Genomic DNA, 16,482 nt, shown 5'->3' on the forward strand with positions numbered 1-16,482 from the left:
TTGCAGGAGTGGACTTAGTGATTTGGGGGCCCAAAGACAAGCATGGGGCCCCCTGAATCCCAACCCTCACCCTTTTCAATCTATCCTTTCTATGCATTTACCTTCAACTTGGGGGAGAGCAAAGTACTGGTATACATGTCTTGATGCTGGCCATCATTCTCCTCAACTTCAACATTATTATATATTTCTAATATTTCCTTGCCCTTGGCTCTGTTGGCAGGGCAGCACACTCACCATCACTGTTGCAGTGGTGCTAATGTTTGAAAAATAAGCTTATATTACTTGTTATTCTTGTGTTTTGTGGAGCCCTCTGGCCTAAGACAGTTGTCTGCCTTTGCCTAAAGGTAAGACCGCGCCTGACTATTTGGCCTCTGTAGAACTCTGTTAGTTGGCTCATGTTGCTTTGGAAACTGAAAAAGTGGTGATTGGCAGACCTCTTGTAAAGCTGACACATATTGCTAATTGGCATTCAACTTGTAATTGTGATTTAGTTGCTTTAAAGTTAAAGTGCCGAGTTCAGCACCTCAATGACTTCTTGGTCTTTGGAGACCGGCTAGCAACTAACAGCCAAGAATGGCCAATTTCTCTAGCAGACAGTCATATCTCAGAGACCGATCAGCAGAAATTTAAGAGACAATCTTATAATAAAGAGTTCTGATTGTGGTTAGGATTACCCTACCAAGAGAATGCTCCACCCAACATCCAGCACATTAGGCTGGATTACTCGATTATGATCGCAGCTGTGGGTGCCGATGTGAGGAATGAGCTTCTCGGCCGTCATACATGTTGTAGAGCGAGGGAATGGTGTTGCTAATGAGGTCAGCCATACATGAAACATGAGAGGGAGCTTCTCTGTAATTTAGATTCAATTCCCTGCTCCAAGGGTGGGCAGGAGTGAGCATTAACTCCCCGCAGAGAGAGAGAGAGAGAGAGGGTGAGAGAGAGGGGGGGAGAGAGCGAGAGAGAGAACTTGTAATTTTTTTAAAAGAGGCTTTTGTACCATCTCATGCTGCCTTTAACCCATTTTGCCATAAAGAGGGAGTGATGCATTAAATGCAAAAGAACAATGTTTGACTGATCAAGTCCCACCATAGACATGTATCTGTCTTTCAATCTAAAAGCAAAATATTCTTCTTCTTCATTATTCAAACCAATTCAGAATAGGCTTTCTATGGCACTAATAGTGATTATGAGCCAAAAAATATATTTGCTACTTTGAAGTACCTTTTACTCTTAAAGTAGACCCTTTTTATGTTGAGATCAAGGAATAGAGAGACGATGAGATACAGTGTATAATGTAAAACAAATAAATAAACAGAACTAGACATCTTTGAAGCATTCATCTCCATTGAAGTCGGACTGTGTAGCCATTAATATCATAGAAACTCCTTATCACCAGAAAAAAGAGCTACTCTGTGAAGATAAGACACTTGAAACAGACACTTTTTCACTGATTTGTTCAAGCTTTATTCAGCTGTTGTCTTGTCCAGGAATTAGGCGGGAGCGGCGGCAAACTAGCACTAAGCCCAGAGGCTAGCTGTGTTTTCCACTTTCGCAAAAATCAAAGGTGTGATGCTTCAAAGTGCATCTTATTCACACCCGCCCAGGACATCTCGCCTCTCAAACTGTACACGGGATTCATCTGTGCAGGAAGGAAAAAAAAGTATAAACGTCTCCTGTAATGCTTTATCTTGGTTCTTTAGTCGGGACATGTGTGAGTGGCTGAGGTTTGAGGCTATTATTCTCCTCTTTCCTCTCTCCCTTGTCCTCCCTCTCTCTCTCTCTCTCTCTCTCTCTCTCACTCTCTTTCTCTCACACACACACAAACACACACACAATCCTCCCCGTTGTTTTCCCCTCGCCACAATAAATTTATCAACCCATCCCAGCAGACGAGATGCAGCCCAACCTCCAAGGCACTTCCAGCCAAAAGCAGTGTGTGTGTGTGTGAGAGAGAGAAATTATGCGAGAGGGGGGGGACGGGAAAAGACGGAGAGAGTGCGAGAGAGAGCGAGAGAGAGGGGGAGAGACTGTGACTACTAATGCAGAGCTCTGAAAGTCAAAGAGTATTTGCCATGTAGATTACCCTCCTCACATCTCACTGCATTCATTTTTCATCTTAACTTGCCTTGTGTGGGGCCTGTGTGAGTGGTTTTATGTGTGTGTGTGTGTGTGTGTGCACATTCATGAGTGGGTGTGTGTGGGTACATGTGTGTATATAGGAATGTTTGTGCATCAGAAAGGGAAGGACGAAAAAATCAGTGAGCGTCTGTGTTTGTATCTGTCTTTGTCTGTGTATAGACAGAGTGTGTGTGTGTGTGTGTGTGTGTATACAGCATGCCTGTCCTTGTATTTGTGTGTGTCACTAAGTGTATAGGCCTTATGATATATTTAGCTCATTACTCAGACACAAGAGCATCCAACAGCACTAAAGGGCCTCATTTATATGACAAACAACGCAAAGTTAAGCTTCCGACAAAAAAAAACAAAAAAACGACAACGTCAGCGGAACCAGAAAAGTCTTGCAATTACGCGAGTCTTACTCCTCTCTTTTCAATACCGCCCATCAGTGAGGTTGTATCTTTATAAAGATTTAATACGCAGCGGGAAAAAAAAAACAAAAAAAGAAAAAGCCGCTCTGCGTTCACTTAGCCTCATTTTGACAGCACCTGACTTTGCAAAGAAACGGTGTTTACCTCCGTAATGTCACTCGCTAAGCACTTTCTGAATAAATGGCGCCACACACAGAATCACCATGAACTGTGTGTGTGTGTGTGTGTGTGGTGGTGGTGGCGGGGGGGGGGGGACTATACAATACACACTCGCAAAAGTTCAAGAGAAGCCTGCCAGAAAACCTGTCCCCCAATTAAATCGCACCCGCACCCTTCCAAGTCATTAAAGAGTTAGCTGGTGGTGTGTAAAAAAAACAAAAACCCGGCTCCAGCCAATTTAGGGAGTGACGCCCGAGTTGTTCCGCATCATCGCCCGCCATTACATGACACACCTGTGTCTCGCTCCCGGTGATGAATCGTTTTCATAAAGCGGCCCGGCCTGGTGGAAATGAATTTAACAAGAGTGAGATTGTACACCTGATGGGAGGGGGGAGAGGGGAGGGGGGGGGTTCCATCCCTGTGGCTCAGCAGGCTAAGGCAGAGGTTTCACACTCCTGGTTCTGAACCGGGAACGAGAACCTAGTCACACATAATGATGTGGCAATGCCAAAAAAAAAAAAAAAAAAAGTAATCTTGAGAAGAGATAACAGGCACCGCTGCCACGAAGTTAGAACGTTAAGTCATAAGTCTCCTTTTCACTCTTAAAAAGAATATTGGGGAATGAATAACTTGTGAGGATATTGAATTCCCATGCAACTTTCCTTTAATTATTAACTTTCATAAAACAGCTTAGCTTAGTAGAAATGAACCAAACTGCTGTGAAGTTGTCTCCCCTATTCCATAACCATATTAAGAGGTCTTTTCTCTTTCCCCTCATAAAAAATATATTACATATGGCATATGAAAATGATAAAATTCTGGCTATTGCCCTCAATACTACAACAACTACTAATACTGCTATTGCTATTACTACTACTGCTACAACTACTACGATTACTACTACTACTAATAATAATAAATATAGCTGCAAGCGGCCATTAGTGAAGTCCAAACCTATGGGGCAAATGATTTGACAGTGAGAATATAAGCTTGATTCATCATTTTGGAAAATTTCTACATCTCAAAGATTTTGGTGAAAGTCCTGCAACTGCAGGTTAAATGGTGCCTGACATATTACCATTTAAAACCTTTTGTGAGAGGAAACGTAATAAAAAGGTGTCTGACATACTCACAAGACAATGTCCATCAGCTTTACTTAGAAATTAAAATGCTCTGTTTTTGTCTGCCTTTACTCCTTTTCTCATCTCCTCGCATCGCAGTAAATAAAATGCCAGGAATTCTGATTCCTCTGACAAGATTTGAAACCTGTAATAAATAATAATACCTGTAGTAAAAGGCAATAGGACGACACTTTGGGAACACTTATGTATTAAGTGTCACTACAGCGTCTGAGATATCAGAAGCCTTAACAGGCTTACATGTACAATATGAACATGAACTTCATGAAGAAAATTTGAAATTGTGCTGTAACTCAGTTAGGATACAGGGCATCATGAATGATTTTACTGTACCTGTTAGAAACTATGATTGCTTCTTACAACACGTCAAAGATGCAAGCTGTAAATAAAGCGTTGCTACAAATTCCACTAACCCAAACACCCCAACCAGCTCGGGGAGCCATGAATCACCGCCGTTCCACTCGCTGCATCTCTCACCGGAGCTGAAACCATCTCATGCCAGGAAGTCATTGTCCAGTTGTCCAGGCCTCATTACTCTTATTTAATACAGTAAGTAGATCATAATATGCCAGAACCCCAGACTTCCTGAACAGTAAGCCAAAATGGCATAAGAAAGGAAATGTGTGGTCATGTAGAAAGTACTGCGCTAGTGCTTTCTAGGTGCTGGGGTGGAGGGGCGGGGTGGTGGGGGGGTGTGAGTGAAACTCTTGCTTGCCAAAGTGCTGCGGTCGCACAGTGTTGTTGGAACTAAGAGAATCACAGAACAAAATATTTAATTCATGGGCTGAGTTAGCCGCTATAGAAGGAAAATCACTGAGCTACTTCCAGGTATGAGGATGTCCGCAGGCTGCAGCGAGGACCCTGTCCATGCTGTGACTTCTACTGTACTGCTTAGTATACAAGTGCATACTGTATTTCCGGCTCTTATAGACATGCTCCTCCCAATCACCTAACAATGACATTCTATCAATTTCACCTATTTGACTAACCAACCACCTTACCTGAAATGTCTTCCACCCTTTTTGCTCTTGTTTTATACAATAACGTACTTTATTGAATCAGAAATCAGAGCATCAGTATATGACACAGTGAATTTGTGAATTCTTGGTTTAAGCTGCTCAAGACCTCTTCCCTCTTGTTCATCCAGGACACTAAAACCCCCATTCAACAGAACCTCATTACAATATATCAAGTTTTCTACCTCATTACTAACAAGTTTCATACTAACCACCATACTCATCCTATTTGATACTGTACGTTACTCCATAAAATGTTGGTTGAAGCTACTCCAGGTCGCTCTGCTCCTGTTGAAGACACTAAACTAAAACCTCATTCAACAGAACCTCATTACTAACAAATCTTCTACCTCAATACTAGCAAGTTTTATAACTGTACCAACCCATACTTTTTTGTCGAAGCTGCTCCAGGTATTTTATATTTTTATATTTTATTTTATAGACACTAAACTAAAACCTCATTCAACACAACCTCATTATCAGCAATGTTTCTACCTCATTACTATCGAGTTTTATATTGCTAACCCAGACCTAATTCCATGAATTCTTGGTTGAAGCGGCTCCAGGTCTCTTTGCTGCTCTTATAGAAACTAAACCAAAACTTCATTCGACACAACCTCGTTATTCGCGAGTTTTCTACCTCATTGCCGGCGAGTTTAATGTCAACCATGCCAGCCCATACCTGATTCCATGAATTCTTGGTTGAAGCTGCTCCAGGCCTCTTTGCTCTTCTTCAGGTTCTCCTCCATGACCTTGATGTCGGCAAAGGGACAGTTGCATTCTGGGAAGCGGGCAGAGCATCGGCACCAGCAGTCGTTGTTGCGGCAGAGCAGCTCGCCCTCCGAGTTACATGCCACATAGCTGAGAGCTGCCTCCACAAAGCGCCCACGCAGGAACTCGGGGAGGACATCTTGTAAACCTGGCAAAACACACAGCAAGGTATTTATTCATTTTTCAGCGTAAAGAGCTTTTCTGTTAAGGCGGTTCCACCTGCTTCCACACACTGACATTCTTGTAAACCTGGAAAGGGCATTATGAATGTTGAGAATGTGGCACTGCTTTTCCGACCTTTGTGTATGTCATGGAGAAAAACAGCTTGATTTATTAAAGAAAGTTCTGAAATGAAATTGTTTGCATTAAGATTACATAAAGACTAGTTTGAAGTGGTTCCACAAATTAAATCAAGGGATCTTGCAGGTCACATCATACAATTTTTAACTATTCTATCAAAACATCATGATTAATAACAACAATGCAAGTTTTGAAAATGGTTGGAACATAGACATATTTTTATCAGAATAGGCTGCATAGGGCGTTATGTTTCATTGATAGCAACAATCCTTATAGCTACTTTTATAAATAGAGACTAGGAATCATTGCTGTTGGATGAAACATTAAAGATGAATGATTACTCATTTGATGTCCATGCACTTCTGAAAATACAACATGGCTTTCAATTGGTTCCATGTATTCGTAGTTCATGACGCCTGTTCAGTGCAAAAGGGCAGTGAACATCTTTAATTCAAGCCCCAACAAACAAAGCTATGCAACAGCTGCAATATAGCCTGTGCATCAATGAGTGTTTCATTGGGATATTGATACTGACAACACGCTTTAACATGGCTGAGCCAACATAACCGACTTGTGCAGCGAGACAACAGCCCATCAGCTGGCTGTCTCTGTTGCGTGCCGGCTCTTGCCTGAGGAGAACAGTCACTTAACCACATTTCAAATGGTTGTCTGCTTGCCTTTAATTGGTAAAGAGACTTCATCTGTGTGAGTTCTATTTTCACATGGACAGGTAAGAAGCTGTTTTTTTTCCAAAGCATTGTTTTCAGTGCCAGCTCTTGCGGCAGGTAGGTGCGTACACATGGGGATGAGATAAGCTTGCCCAAGGGCGTTTTTTGCAGTTTTGGGCACTGTCAGTAGCAACTGTCACCTACTCTGCAGCCGCCCTAAACAACCCGCTGTGCCAACCTGCCATGTACAGGTTGTTTCCTATCTGCGGGTTTCATTATTTCCCCTCCCTGCTGTGTAATGGAGATCCTCAAATCATCATCAAAGCATCGAATGATCACCGGGGCCACTGTTTTGTTTTATTGTCGGGAGAGATGCCATTCAATTTTCACTATTTTTGTTTTAAAACTAGCCTAATATGATTTTGAGATGATAGATGTTGACAACCCTCTAATAAATAAATAAATAAATCCCTCAACTCATGATCAATGCATATTTAATCTTCAGAGAGAAATACTGATATTTTTTCTGCAATGCTAGTTCCTTTCTCTTTATATCCTCCGTCTCCCTTAATGCATGTCACAATGCTAATTTTAGTGCTTTCACTGTTTAACTTGTATTGAAATATAGTAGTAGCATAGTCATTAATGTGCTGAAGAAGTTTCATAACCACACAGTCTATGAAACCCATTCAAAAGCCATTGTGTGAACTTCAAAATGCGTAAATCATGAATTAGAAAACATTTTTTTTCTTTTTTTTTTCTTAGCAGCTTTCATGAGACCGCAGTATGGCGTTCACGCTGCTTCACTGAATCTATCTGTCGGTCCGTGGGTGTCTGTCTGTCTGTCTGTCTCATAATCATCAATTTGTTGTGTCAAAAGCTTCCTCTCCCCTCAGTTCACAATCTCATTTTGGATGATTTTCAACAGCCAAGTCAATCCCGCTGTGCCCCACTATGAATATGCATGTCTTTTCTTTGGTATTTACTCTTTCAATGGCTTGGAAAGAGATGTAATTAGTCGCATTTTTCCCCTTCCATGCTTTGGCAGGTGCTTTTGGGTCTCTCTGTGTGTGTGTGTGTGCGTGTGTGTGTGTGTGTGTGTGTGTGTGTGCGTGCGTGTGTGCTAGTAGCAAATCTGGCAGGGGCGGCTTCAATTTGGGAGACAGCTAAATAACACACTTCTCATCGCCGATCACAATCCAGCTTTCTCTGTCTCTCTTCCATCTCTCCGTTTGTCGAACTGTCTATCCATCCCTCCTGCAACCCCCCACCCCCCTTCTCTCTCTCTTTCCCTCTGTCTTTGAACCTCACTCGATCTTTGTCTCATTTGGAAGGCAGATGACTTGCCTTTTATTTGTTACAGTAAGGTAGGAAAGTGTACATTATGCATACACACACACACACACACACACACACACACACACACACACACAGACACATTGCAAACACACTTGTTGGAAGTTGGCAAACAGAATTCTGGGTATTGACCGACAATTCATTCTGTCTTGAAGTCTATTTTGCATTGAACCCTCTGAACTTAATATTACAAATAAAGGCAAGGTCAACTGCTGTTTTCAGCAAAAATGAAATGAACAGCCTGGATTCAGTTTTTTCCAGTCAACAATAGCTAACAGCTCTTCATAGTGGCAACATAAAAGCACAGTAGATTAACTGTTAACATTAGTAAGCAAGCCTAGAACTGACTTCCCTACATGTTTACATGTTGGTGCCACGACATTGAGGGTTTCTGGAAAAAGATTCAAGTGGGTGTGAAACATTCTGCAACACGCTTCCGGATTGGCTGCTATTTGTTTTGCTTCCCAAAGTGTGTTTCTACCTTTTCATCTGGCTTTTGAGCTTTGTTGGAACAGTACTCTCTAGCTGCAGTTGTTCTGGTAGAAAGTCTGTTCTGTGTATCCTACGCAACGCTTGATGTTACAGCACATCGTCAAATTTAGAAAGAGCCATGTTAAAAACTGACGACTGTGATTCTTATGAGGAATGTATTGAAGGAGGAAGGGAGGGAAGTGGAAATAAAATATGAAAATATATGTTTATGTTAATTCACCATTGGTGTCAAGCAGATTTTCACCTTTGACATGCCTGTTGACATCGTGACAAATTAGCATGCGGCAGAATGCCTGTCTTCTTCATCATGCAACCCACATCCGCCGATTCCAAATGAATGAAAAATGCACATTTCAATATGTCGCATCATGTTTCCGTGGTGGGTATTAACCCCCGTTTGACATTTCATATCATTCAAAAATCATACGAGGCCCAGAGATGCAATTAAGGCTTACGGATGTGGCTGAGGTGGGGAATGATCCGGCGGGCTTTTTCGGGCTGAAAGGAGCCATCAAGTAACATGACTCTCTCTGGATTGTCAGATATAGATAAGCTCTGAAAGGGGAATCAGCTAAAAAGGAGTCATATCCTTGAACATTTGAATGGAAGCTCGGAGGAAAGCCTTTTCAGCAGCCAAGCAATCAAATTAACACGTCGTCGCTGTTGGGTGAAAAGCTTGTATGTCTTAAATGTTAACTTTTCAGGAGCTTTTTTCTTGACCACTATGCATTTTTGAGTTTATCCAATGGGGTTTTGAAAGGGTTTCAGAAGCCCAAGGGTTGTAGAGGAGCATGTGATCCTTCCATTGAAGCTAAAATATGAAAATCACTAAGATTGTAGTTACCAGGTTTTCACATGGCAACAGCGATATGCAGCATTTAACTTCAAACTAATAAGGTTTTGCATTCAACCAAATTCAATCAACATGTTCTATGCTCAAGTAATGACACATTTCCACTATTTTATCAATTACAGTATGTGGTCGAAATGGTAAATCATTTCAATATTTTCAATGAAATTACATTTACTGAGATCTAAATGCATTTAAAAAAAAGAAAATAAAAAACACCTCAAAACAAAAGAACAACCCTGAGGTGATCAGAGGGCTGAATTGCTTGTGTATTGATTTATTTAGAACCCATTACTTCACACCTCCTGGGGTAGGCGAGTAAATTTAATGAGTTAATTAACGTATTTATTATTAGTGAGTATTCAAATCAAAGATGAAACCATCATTCCTGCTCTTTTCATTAATGTTTTTCATGCCTCCTTTAGTTAATTATACAGGTAGTAGATTCAATCTGCACACCTTATGTTTTGTTTGTGATCTATAGCTGAGTAGCCTTGAGGTAGACCTGTAGCTCAAACTGGAATACATGTGTTTTTTCCCTCATAATCGCCACACAACAGTCAAGCAAAATGTAGCCACAACTACAGTTTTTGTACAGTCCCACAGCTCACATGCAGAAACAGAAGGGAAAGAAGGGGAAGGCAGACAATAGACAGGTGACTCCCCATTAAAGGAATACACCAAGTTTTTAGGAGATTTTCCTGTTGGTCGTTTGATGAGAACAAAGACACCAAAATCATCCATTTGCTCCAGTGCTCCATGCTAACACTTTAGCATACATGTTGAGTGATAGTAGGCTCCACGCTAACACTTTAGCATACACTACGTTGAGTGATAGGCTCCATGCTAACACTTTACTGTTGCTGAGTGCTAGAAGGTGACTAGCATTATCTCGACAGTGAGAAATTTTGGTGTTTATGTTCTCCTCACTAAATGGATAAGTTGATCAACAGGTTAATCTCCGAACTGTCTATTCCTTTAACACCAATGTTATTTTTATTTTTTTATTTTCATTTACTGTCTCATCCTACTGATGCTGTAACTTTTGCTACATCCTGACAACAAAGTACAACATCTTTGTCATGTCCTCTGTCACATTTAGTTGTTTCTGAGAAACAAATGCACAGCCATTAAAATCTACACCACCCTCCTCCTCCCTTCCTCATCTTCTATGCAGCGATGACACGGTTTTTCGACAATAGCGGTGACACCAGTCTTTTTGAAAATGTGTACAGAGTTTTGGGAGGTGAAAATTAACGGCTAACGTGTGAAAGTCAAATTTTCACCGTAACATACTTAATTCATTTTGTTAATTAGATACTGCTCAACAAAGAACAGAGTAAATTGTGGGAAATGATTCTCTCAAGTGCTTTAAACTGTGAAGTTTGATAGTGTCTTAACGACTGACCTGAATTTGCCACTTAATGAAAAAACAGCACTAAATCTCAGATGATTTACCACAGCTACAAATTTTTGAGTAACACCCGTGCATCTTGTAATTTGTGTCTTTTTTAACATAATTATTCAGTATAGACTCATAAGCTGAAATACCAATGATCTCACAAATTCAACTTTTATTTTTCAGTTTCCTTTCTTCACGAACTCAGCTCCCTCCGTGAATTTCCGCCAAGACCTTGACGGGGGGTTCTCCTGTTGATGGGGGCTTTTAGGGTCATTACCCATAAGTCTTTGCCTCCATCCAGCCACAGATTTAGATCGCCCCAGTAGACCACAAATCACAGAGCCGCAGTTCTCCCTCTCTTTCGCTCTCTTTCTCTTTATGTCTATCTCCAGCCGAGACCAGACTTTCCATTTTGGGCAATTTGAAGCTCTTAAGCCTCCCCCATGGTCACCACCCTTCTGTTATCTGTGTGTGAGTGTGTGTGTGTGTGTCGGTGTCCAAGTGTGCTCTCTCTCTAAGCCTCTCCTTTGGTGAGTGTTCGGTCCACTCTATTGGAATGCGCTCTTGGCTGTAGAGGAGATGGTGTTTGTACCCTTGGACTGTGTCCCCACTATCAGAGAGCCTCGGTAAGCCTTGGCCGCTGCCCAGCCTCAATATACATGGACCGCTACTGAGTCTCTCTCCTCACTTCCCCTCTTTCTCTCCGTCTTCTCCGATTCCGTCCTCCTCTGCTCATCTCCGGCTGCCTCCCTCTCCCCCCGGTTCTGAGTCTCTCCGTCTTCTCCTGTGTTGTTGTCATTTTCTTCCCGTCTCTTCATGTCTGCCTTTCTGTTTCTGTCTCGCTAGCCGCGCTTCCATCCAGCTGTCAGGCGGATTTGCACGCCAAACTTTTGAAATGTTTCACAAAAAAAACCATCAAATTAGGTGCGTTTCCCATCCGCCGGGTCGAAGCGTATAAATAGGCTTCCTCGACGTCAGAAGGAAACACATCCGCCGGAAAAGTGAGGAGTGTTTCAAGAGTTGATTGGAGTCGGGCAATTTTGTTTCGTTTCCGCTCATCTCGGCCATATTTAATGCTGTCATCCGAAGACCAAAACAAAGAAATGTGCTTAGTGATATTCAAATGCACCATTCTAATGCAGCTTGCCGATATTCTAGTGACCACATAACAATATAATTGATGTGTTGTACAATGAAACTGAAGCATTCATCATGCCAATCATGCCATGCCTACCTAATGATTTATTCAAGAAATGCGTTCCACGGCTATTTATCGGCAATTTTTATATCAACAAAATCAATGATGTCCTAAGCGAACTTTTTTGGCAATATTGCAGAGATGTTATCGAACTTTCCATTTAGCTTTGATATTCGGTATACTAATTCGATACATCATAATTTGCAAAAAAGTGCAAAGGATGTAAACCCTGCTAATGTCTGTTCCTCCCTCTCTCTCTTTCTCCCTCTCTGTGTGTGCCTTTGTTTGTTGTTTTATAGATTGTTTTCCATCTCTTCTCATCTCAATTGAATTCAATCGAATCATTTAAACTCAATTCAGTTCAATTCTACATATTGCTAAAGCAGATGGTAGAGAAGCATCCAATATAGAACCAATTGTAATGTTCAAAACAAGAAAAAAATACAAAATATATTGTTCTTCATTTAGAAGTTTTTGGCATATTTATTGCATTGTGCATATTTTTGGAAAGGTAAGAGACTAGCTAGGTGTGCCTGTGATGGCCTGTTTGCATGGCCAAGTTGAATCCATTGAGCATGTAATGTCTCTCTCTCTCTCTCTCTCTCTCTCTCTCTCTCTCTCTCTCTCTCTCTCTCTCTCTCTCTCAGAAACAACAGAAACAGTGGCACATCAGGTTGTTCCATGTCCTAGGTTAGGGGGGGTTACTTCTCAGAGGATGGTTTCAGGGACTTGGACGGGGTTTTCCTCTTGAGTTGTTTATTTTTGGGCCAACATATTGCCAGAGGAGGAGGTCGGTGCAGCTCCTGGTAAACCTCCTGTCAGGACTGGCCAAACTGGCCATCTGGTAGACCAGGAAGAACCAGATCCTCTAGGGCCGCTGGTCTGCTGGCAGCTCGCCTCAGGGTGCAGCATGCCTACTATAGACTGATGGGAAACTTGGACCAGTTTGAGATCACATGGGGTGGTACTATATACAGTGGTGGATGATGTCGCCTTGTCACTGACTTTTTTACTTGTTTTTGTCTTGAATCTTTGGACTGGGGTTATGTTTTCGGCCCATTCCATCTGTCTGTTTGTCTGTTAGCAGGATATCTCAAAAAGTTACTAATGGATTTGTACAAAACTTTGTGGAAGGATTTGTCATGGGGCAAGGAAGAACTGATTAAAGAGGCCATCTGCTATAGGCTGGTCTTTGGTGTCAGGTGAGGTCACCTTCTATAGAGTACAATAAGTGGTGACATCACCTGGCACCAAAGATCAGCCAATAGCAGATGGCCAGTTCAGTACCCTACTTTTCACCATTAGGTGTCAGGCTTCACCACAGATTTGGGTTTGGGGTTTAGCTACTCTTTAAGTTGTCATACCAATTGGCCACAGGGGGTGTGGTGGTGGGGCGTGGCTGCTCACAAAAAGGCATATAACTTCTGAATGGATTCACATAACCCCATCAAACTGTTGTGTGTCTATCAGCTGACAGAAGAAGAGGCAAATCATCCATTATTGGCCCAATCAAACAACATGGGGCACTGGAGAGCTCATTTCCAGTTTAGACATAACTGTCCTGCTAATTTGGTCCAGTGGTAGAAGGGCAGCACTAATGCTGATTGGCCATGTGGTGTTTTGAACAGGCAGATCTCATGTCCCAATTCAGGCCCAGTCAAAATGCGTGGCATAGGTCGACAATTGCATCGTGTTGGCGGAGGTATTCGCTCTACTGAGGGAAATCTAGTTTTTGGATTTGTTTTGTGGTTTTCTGAATCACGGTGGAGGTGGTGGAAGCTAAATGCTGCTCATCCTGATTCATGCACTGGTTTCTGAATAGATTTATATGATGAAGAGGTCAATAAAGGAGTCTTTTAAATTCAAATAAAATTCTCCCTCTCCCTCTCTCCCTCTCTCTCTCTCTCTCTCTCTCTCATCAGTCATGTTTGGCGCTACTGGACTTGGTTTTCCTGGGGTATTGATGTGTTATTGACGCACTCACACACACACACACACACACACACACACCACACACACACATAAAGAGGTTTAATTCTGAAGCCAAAAACCCTTGCAAAAACATTCAATAAAAATAATAATGAATTCGCATCTCCACTTCAAAGCAGCGCTCTGACTCAACGCTGAACAAGGAGGCTTCTTTTTTCCGACCAGTTAATGATGAGAGAGGAGTAGCCACTGTAGACGCCAAGGCAGTGGTCTACATTTAACACAAGCACATATGCACACACACACAAACAGCCGGGCACGCCCTTGAGGTACACACACACACACACACACACACACACACACACACAAAGGCACACACTGACACATGGGCACAGATACACACACAAACTTTTTTCTCTTTTTCTCAGAAACTCTCTCTCTCTCTCTCTCTCACGCATGCACACACGCGCACACACACACACACACACGCACACACAGGCATGCAATCAGAGTCAGAGATCAGAGAGAGCGAGAACAGTGGAGTGTTGAAGCACTCAGGGAATAGAAAATACAAAGAGTTTTTTTTTGCTTTGCCTAGAGAATGTACAGCATGGAGCTTTAGAATTTCTCCCCTATCGCCACAACATGATGTAACATCTTCCTTTAACTCTGCACAGACATTGTTTTCTGTTGTCTTATGTTATTTTTTCGCTTCTTGCAGGGGGGGCAGAGGCTCAAACGCAATGAGGCTGTACTGTATTTTAGGAGTGGTGGTAGCAGCAGTACTAGCAGTTATGATTTATGTACTTTATGGATCCCACAGAATTATTCATTGCTGAAACACCTTGAGCGATACAACACACAGGGCACAGAATACATTGCCAGAATGCATTGGTAACATGTGGGTAATATTGGGTATGTCAATGGATGTTCATGATTTCACGCCTGGAACTCCCTCATTTGGTTCAAGTGTGTCACACACAGAAAGTTTCAGTAAATACCCATCAGTACAGGTGCTGCTGAGAAGCCATATGTGGATTTCTCAGGTACAGCTACATGGTGTTCATTACATTCCAAAGTCCCATTGCACTATAAACAACCACCCATTTGAACCTCCCTTAAAGTAATCATCTGTGACATTTCCATATAAATAAATGTGAGTTTTGCAAGTCTCTATCACTGACGATTCTGGGGTTTTTTTTTATAACTAGAAGAAGAACTGGGTAGTTAGCATGAACAGTGATAGCCACCATGGCTGAACAGACAAAGAAAAGAGACCAATCCAAGGAATCCAAGGAAAAAGACATCACAGTACTGGACACACTGTTTGACTGACAGGTGATCTCTGGGAGGTGCGGATTACCACTTGAAGTTTACTTGTGACTGAATTTCGGAGGTGTTATTGAAGGGGGTTAGGCTGGGGTCAGGGTGGCCAGACACGGTCCATCTACAGCCTGGTCAGATAACAGATGCCACATGAGACCGAGAAGCCGTCAAGCAGAACAGACACATAAGCTGCTGGACCGTAAAGTAAAGGGTCACCATGGCCAACTACAACACAGAGGAGGCGAGGGGAGGGGGTGGCAGGTTGGTGAGTGTAGGTGGCGATGGTGGTGGTGTGTGGGTGTGGAGTGAGTGTGGAGCCCTATAAGTGGATCTTCAGGGCTGGGATTGCAGCGGCAGAGTGTGTGCGTACATAATGGGTACGTGTGCATGAATATACAGTACTATGAATGCATTTGAAAGAACGCACACGTTCCTCTGTGTGTGTGTGTGTGTGTGAGAGTGTGTGTGTGTGCATGCGTGCAACCTTACCCTTTAGGTGGATCTTATTTTCCGGGCTGTGCACCAACACCGAGCTAACCGAATCCAAGCTGTCGTAGTTGCTGCAGCCGAGAGGGCCCGTCCTTGTTTCGGTTACCTAGGAAACAGAGGAAGGACAGATCTACTTTCTATATATATATATATATATTTTTTATAATGCCACATTAGCAGCGAATGAGACAGATGTTTGTTCCAATTTCTGGCAGTCAAGTACGCAGCTTGTGGCAGGCAAAGTGTGCGGAGGCAGGGATACGGCCGAGCCCCTCTGACAGCACAGAAAACTATCGCCCGTCTTTCCCTTTTGACTCTCCCGCACCTGCAGCCGCAGCTGCCCGCAAGCGTGCCGGCCGCCTCGCTAAATGTTAACAAGAGCAGAGAGAGAGAGAGAGAGAGAGAGAGAGATGGGGGGGGTGGGGGTAGAGAAGAGAGTAAAAGGGAGGGAGAGATGTGAAAAATGTAAGGGAGAGCGAATGAGTGTAGGTGTTTGCGAGTAAAGGGCTTTCGCTTTGAAGTAACGGGATCGCAATTACACAAAAGGGCGAGTCACATTAAGTCGAATGCTAATCAGCAGTACGCGTGCTTTACAAGACGCCGGGTAATCGCTGCTTTTATATGGGGGTTTTCAAAGCAACACGAGGCAACGAACAGAGTTGCAAAGAGGTGAACTGTAGGTGCATCAGTCACAATTACACATTATTGGTAACACTTTAGATTAGGGAACACATGTTAAATATTACCTATGGGTTTTCCCTCGATAGTTTAATAATTTCCCTCTATAATATGTGATACTAGCATCTTGTAAGCCCCAAACTGAGCAAAGCAGACT

The 16,482-nt window shown here is 42.5% G+C and overlaps 1 protein-coding gene across 1 annotated transcript in view; it reads right to left on the reverse strand.

Annotated features, from left to right (window-relative positions):
• Positions 1 to 16,482, reverse strand: part of LOC139656705 (BMP/retinoic acid-inducible neural-specific protein 3-like) — an 89,356-nt gene that overhangs the window by 31,840 nt on the left and 41,034 nt on the right. The window contains exons 4-5 of the mRNA XM_071534322.1: positions 15,648 to 15,753; positions 5,549 to 5,785 (exon numbers count right to left, since the gene is read on the reverse strand). Of these exons, the coding sequence (XP_071390423.1) occupies positions 5,549 to 5,785; positions 15,648 to 15,753 (343 nt within the window). The remainder of the gene's footprint in view (positions 1 to 5,548; positions 5,786 to 15,647; positions 15,754 to 16,482) is intronic.

This window comes from Centroberyx affinis, unplaced genomic scaffold (assembly GCF_046629955.1).
Source record: "Centroberyx affinis isolate AG114_WGS23_722 - 3 ecotype Tasmania unplaced genomic scaffold, CSIRO-AGI_Caff_v1 ptg002518l_1, whole genome shotgun sequence".
Classification (NCBI taxonomy): Eukaryota; Metazoa; Chordata; class Actinopteri; order Beryciformes; family Berycidae; genus Centroberyx; species Centroberyx affinis.